This window comes from Cucurbita moschata, unplaced genomic scaffold (genome assembly GCF_002738365.1).
Source record: "Cucurbita moschata cultivar Rifu unplaced genomic scaffold, Cmos_1.0 Cmo_Scf00015, whole genome shotgun sequence".
Classification (NCBI taxonomy): Eukaryota; Viridiplantae; Streptophyta; class Magnoliopsida; order Cucurbitales; family Cucurbitaceae; genus Cucurbita; species Cucurbita moschata.
Genome location: NW_019268531.1, coordinates 1,891,237 through 1,897,406, shown reverse-complemented (window position 1 = coordinate 1,897,406; position 6,170 = coordinate 1,891,237). Strand labels below are relative to the sequence as shown.

Below are 6,170 nucleotides of genomic sequence, written 5' to 3'. Positions count from 1 at the left end.
GGATAATAAAAAAAAAAAAAAAAAAAAAAATCAGACGTGGAAATTCCTGCTAGAAAATAATGGTTGAAATTCCTTGCAATTTTAAATGCCATTTTTGCCCAATAACACTTTTTCGTCCTTTACAATTTTATATATCCATTATACTTGTTTGACAAAAGGGGAGTATATATAGAGGTCAAATTATTTCTTTTTTTTCTTATTTTTATTTCGAATCTTTACTTTTCTTAAAAGAAGTATTTTTGGAGTTATTATTAAACGCACCGATCATGGTAATAAGGTCAAAGAAAAAAAAATCATAGGATCGAAATATAATTTTATTAATATTTTTTATACAGATATGATACTTTTTCCCCGCCATATTCAATGCACACAATTTAGAAAAAGCAAGCTACATATTTTAGGTCTTGAATTCAACTTTTTGAACTTAACATGTCGACAATATATTATCGATGTCACAATTATAGTCTATAATATGTCATTTTCAATTAAATCCCTACTTTATACTGTAAAAATTAAATTACTTATTAACCGGCTTTTTTATCTTTAAATATTATTCTCATCCATATATATATATAATATAACATCTAAAGTCCAAAATTCAAATTAATATTTGACATTTGATAATTCCAACATCAGAATATTCCCACATATCAATACAACTTATTTAAAATGTTTTGTCTTCCATGTTCCTAACATACGAATAATTAAACTTCTCTCATTTCATTTTACCACGAAGAAAATTGGGTTGGAATACAATACTTTCTCAAATTTTGTTTAATATTTGTTTAAATTTGAAATTTAATTTGAATTATTTCTGTCTATGTTAGCGGGAAGGGAGTTGGTTGAATGTCATCAATTCTTTCCCTTTTCATTTTATTTATTATTATTATTTTTTTATAATTACTTTTCAAAATTCTCGAGGTTTTCATGGTCAATGTCTACCAATAATTGACAACTAATCCTTCCACTCTCTTTTTTCCACCATCCCTTTTCAAATAATAATAATAAATTTTATTCTAATTCTAAATTTTGAAGCCTGACAAAAAAAAACACTCAAATTAGTTAGATTATCGAGTCATATAAATACCTCTACGACTCTGTATATTACTATATATATATATATATATATAGTGAATTAAAAAAAAAAATTATTTGTATGCATATAAATTAATTGTTTTCACGGGAAGGTACGAGTAAATACGGAAATGGAATAATGCAAGTCCCAAAGAGGGGAAAATATTGATGAGAAAATAAAAGTTGCAGAAATAGGGTCCAATAAGTGCGTAATTGATTGGGGGGTTGAGGGGTTTGGTTCAGCTTTTTCAGGACATCCTTTATTACCAGCCCAATCTACGCTGTTTCACCTTTCCTCTGCAACCATTATATGCCTTTTCAACTGGGCTTTCCTACTGGGCCCAGGCCCAACATTCTCTGTCCAAGACCCATCATTTTTGGACGTCTGCTTGTTTTCCAATCGGCCCATAACTTTCATGGCCCAGTTTTTATCTGATTTTATGAAGCCCGCTTTATTTTCATGAAAATTGATTTCTCCAAACCAAATTATAATTATAATTTAACCTAGATTATAATATTATAAAATAAATAGTATACAACTTTTATTGCATCAAATATTTAATAAATTTACTCCTAAACTCTACGTGATAACAACAAATATTTTATCATTTTTAAATATATTATCAAGCACAATTTTTTTAAAATATAGACCCGTAAAAATAAAACTTAATCCACCGACCATTTTGCCAAAAACTCAATAAAATATGTCAACTAGAGTATAGTTTATCTGATGAAAGCATTAAATTATCGATGAAAAAGGAGAGAGCTTTCAATATCTTTAAAAAAAAACCATGGAAGTAGAAAGTTTTATACCCTTAATCATCCCATAGTATAGTTGAAATTATAAGAGTTGTGAGATCCCTCGCTTGTTTGAGAGAAATAGAACATTCTTTATAAAAGTGTGAAAATCTCTTCATAGTAGAGATGTTTTAAAATCGTGATGCTGATGTAGATACGTAATGAGTCAAAGCAGACAATATCAGATAGTGGTGAGGGTTTGGCTATTACAAATAGTATATAGACATCGGGCAGTATGGCAGTTCACGAACAATAACTACTAACGGTGAGATTGGACTCATAAACATCTTGAATCCCAACTCTTGACACGTTACTCATCTTCAACTCGATCATTGTCAGAAATATTTGCCAACTCTTTGTGAAAGCAAGAAGCAACCCCACATGAAACCAAGTGGATGATATGATACAACCCTCAAGATTTTCTAATTCCCATTCCACACAACATATTTCCCACCACAAATATCGAATCTGGTTAGGTAGAGAGAGAGAGAGAGAGAGAGAGAGAGAGATTATGACATGAAAGCTTCTTGTAACTCACGTGGCGTTCTTATTATGGCTGCCCCTTCTGGTTGAGGTAAATGAAAACAGACAGCTCCCTGCCCCAAAAGCTACAATCTTGGAACCCATTTAAGATATGAGGGACACCAATTCATGGCTTAAATTAAGCCACCAGCCACTTTCAATCACCGTTCGCCCTATCAATCTTGTGGATGATGAATGAGTTGACGTTGATACAAACTAGCCTTCATTGGGTATTGATTTTTTAGCGTTAAAAAACTTTTACTTCCTTCCTTTTCTCGAACCTCCTCTCCCTGACAATTCCACCCACCGAATCCTTTTATCCTCTGTTTATATTATATTATCTTCTCTTCTTTTCTTTCTCTTTCTCTATTATTGTCGTAACCTAACAGCAGCAGCCGACACCAAAGAAAGAACATCATCACATATCTGAAACTGGCCCGGGACGATAAAAACCTGACGAAACTTTAAAGATGCCCTTAATTTTCAGGGCTTCATTGGGAGTTATGTGTTTTTTGTGAATTTTACGAGGTGGGTTTTTGAAATTGAACGTAAAGTTTTGATCTTTTTGATGGGTTTTGTTGTGGGTGGCAATGAGTGAGGAGGATAAAAGCCATCAGTTCTGATGAGGATACTCTGCGATTCCTGCGAAACTGCTGCAGCAACTTTGTTTTGTGCAGCTGACGAGGCTGCTCTCTGCACAGCCTGCGATGCAAAGGTATAGAAAACCAAGTGTGTGCGTGTATTAATTTTGGAAGTCTTTTGCTGATATATGTGTTTGGGCAGGTGCACATGTGCAACAAGCTTGCGAGCCGCCATGTAAGGGTTGGGCTCGCAAATCCAAGCCAAGTTCCTCGCTGTGATATATGTGAGAATGCACCAGGTATAATCATTTTGTCTTGTTTTTTTTTTCTTGGAGGTTTCTGTAAGGATTAACATTTTGCGGGAAATTTATAAATTTTTTGCAGCTTTCTTTTGGTGTGAGATAGATGGGAGTTCCTTGTGCTTACAATGCGACGTGATTGTTCATGTGGGAGGTAAAAGAATGCACAAGAGATATCTTCGGCTGAGGCAGAGAGTTGAGGTTGGTGATTTCATCACATCCTTCTCTCTTCACATTCATACAAGATTAAGCTTTGTTTGTTTGATTGTTTTGCAGTTTCCAGGGGATACACAAAATGATGTGAAGGGCCCAAATGCAAAGCCGATGGAACAGGTTGAGACAGTGAGAGGCCAGAATCAAGAAAGGGGTGAGGAGATTGAGAAGCAGGAAGAAGATTTGAGATTCTCTGGTGTTAAAGGGTATTCAAATGGAGATGGGCATTCCAAGCGGCCTAATAAAGTGATTGATTTGAACATTTAGCAGCTTTAGTACTACTTTGTATTGCTACAATTTTCAATTGTAACTTTGATAATGAGTATCTGAACGTTGTAAACTCTTGATTCTAAAATTGCTACCCAAACCAGGAATGGGATGCTCAGGAACTAAGCCTCATCTAACCAAAGCTCACTTCATTGAATTCAATAAGTGGAAGAAGCAATCTTTTGTAACTCCATGATTAGCTTGGAACAAAGCGACATGGAGCAGCTAGGTCGTCTCTATCATGACTTGAAGAGAGTAACTGTAGTTAATGTAACCATTTTTCATCACCTCATTGATGATCATTAACACACCGCCTTATTATGCAGAGTAAAACACTAATAAAAACAAACATAAGTGTAAGAAACTTGCCTCAAATGTGTTTGGCCACACAACTAACTTGCTTCTAGCCAAGTTATTAGGCTCAACCTTGTCTCTACTTGAGGCCAAGGTCTCTCAATGTAACGTCGTATCTCAACCATCTGCCACAATGTCATGGATGCTGGGGCGCTACTCTATTTGTGCAAATGCTTGACAAATTGGCATTCCTGTTTGAGGGGCATAAATGTGTACATTAAAAAGAGTACTTCCTAATGTCTTGGCACCAAGAATCCATGAAGCACGACAATATTGAATAAGAACCCCCAAAAGATGGTATAACCCCCCGCCTGCAGAAGCTGGACTCGAAGAAGAAAAGGGAGGAATTAGTCAAATAACCGAGATTGAAGGGGCCGAGTCCATGAGAGGGTTGAAGATCGAGGATGATGGCACCCATGCCCGTGCCCTCCGGTCCTCGTCTCAATGTCTGCATCGTGGCTCACTTCCTAATGTTTTGGAATTTTGCCGTCAGTGTTTCTGGGTCGACAATGGCGGCCGTCGGCATGAGCAGTGCCTTCGATTTCTTGCTTCACTTGTTCCGTTCTGGCGGGTTGATTTGAAATGGGCCGTTTAGTCAATTTTGGGTCATTGGGCCCAAATACATCGACCCACCAAGTTTGTATAAGTTTTCGTAACAACCCAAACTCAAACCCACCGCTAGTAGATATTATCTGCTTTGGCCCGTTGAGTATCAGCGGAGAGGTTTCCACATCCTTATCAAAAATGCTTTGTTCTCCTCGTGTGATGGGGGCTAGCATCCTTGCTGACACACCGTGTCACATGAAACCTTATCAAGAGTGCTTCATTTCCCTCTTTAGCTGACATTGTGAGATCTCGTTAGCCAAGGGAACAAAATATTTATCATAAGGGTTTGGAAACCTCCTACCATAGATGCGTTTTTAAACCGTGAAGCTAAAAGCAATAGCAGGTTAAAGCAAACAATAATAACAACGTGGGCGGTTACCGTTTTTATTCTAGGATCTCATATCAACTTAATGCAGATCAATATACTAAAATTTGTGTTAATGAATGGAGCATATTTGATAAGAAAATAAGGAGTAAAGAAATCCATGAATCTTGTGCAACATTTTTCCATAACTTGGCTTACAGATCAACACAGAAACAGAGAAACAGAGGCTTGAAGAAATGGCGATCTTCGTTGTGGTTGTAATATGAAAAATATATAGCAGAAAAGAGGGTAAAGTTGTTGATGAGCTGGAATCCAGTTTGAAACATATACGCCGCCGCCATCGAAATGCCATTGGCCATTCCCTTCCACTTGGATTTTCTGTAAATTTAATGTTCCGTCATGTGGCAAGCACTCTGCTTTTTCTTCCCACTCCACCCCTTCTCCTATTCTAATTCGTTAAGCAAAAGAAACCACTTTGTTTCATAATGTATGAGGCTCTAGTGGTGTCCAGTTCAGAGTTGGTTGAATTTTTGGTGGTGAAGATCCAACCCCATTTCATTCAAAATTCACTCATTAATCTTACTTACTCTGGGAGTGTTGTTTTTGAGATTCATAATATAATGTTTGTAGGCTTTAGTTGGGAAGGAGAGAGTATAAAAGAGAGGGAGGGGGAAGAAAACTGGAATTGTGCAGAGGAATTGGAATGGAGAGAGGAAGGGGTTGTGGGGTTCTTTTGGTTGTTGGAATTGTGTTGAGCTTGTATTTGGTTGAGGGGGTGAAGGGTTTTGAAAGAAGTGGCAGTGTGGGTGCATCCAATGAATGGTCTGAGTTGGATGGAAGCCTGTTTGGAGGAGTTGGTGTAAGCGGGAGAAATGCGACTGTTAATGGTGGGAGAGATTCGGTTAAGCGTGGAATTACGAATGGTGGCGGGGGAGGAGGAGGAGGAGGAGGAGGAGGCGGTGGTGGTGGTGGAGAGGGAAGTGGGGTTGGGGTAAGAAAGAAAGATACGAAACATAGTAAAAAACATGGAAAAGGGGGAAGTGGCGGCGGTGGGGGAGGTGGAGGTGGAAAAGGCTATGGATGGGGAGGAGGAGGTGGCGGAGGTGGAGGGGGAGGAGGGGGAGGAGGGGG

At 37.7% G+C, this 6,170-nt stretch overlaps 1 protein-coding gene across 2 annotated transcripts; it reads left to right on the top strand.

Annotated features, from left to right (window-relative positions):
* Positions 1–2,620: 2,620 nt before the first annotated feature.
* Positions 2,621–3,876, top strand: LOC111453156 (B-box zinc finger protein 19-like). 2 transcript variants are annotated; one of them, XM_023094132.1, is made up of 4 exons: positions 2,621–3,109; positions 3,178–3,274; positions 3,381–3,475; positions 3,551–3,876. In XM_023094132.1, the coding sequence occupies exons 1-4, from the start codon at positions 3,017–3,019 to the stop codon at positions 3,752–3,754; spliced, it is 489 nt and encodes a 162-aa protein (XP_022949900.1). In that variant the 5' UTR covers positions 2,621–3,016; the 3' UTR covers positions 3,755–3,876. The 2 variants fall into 2 exon arrangements, with proteins under 2 accessions (XP_022949900.1, XP_022949899.1); XM_023094131.1 differs by having other exon boundaries at positions 3,360–3,475.
* Positions 3,877–6,170: the final 2,294 nt, after the last annotated feature.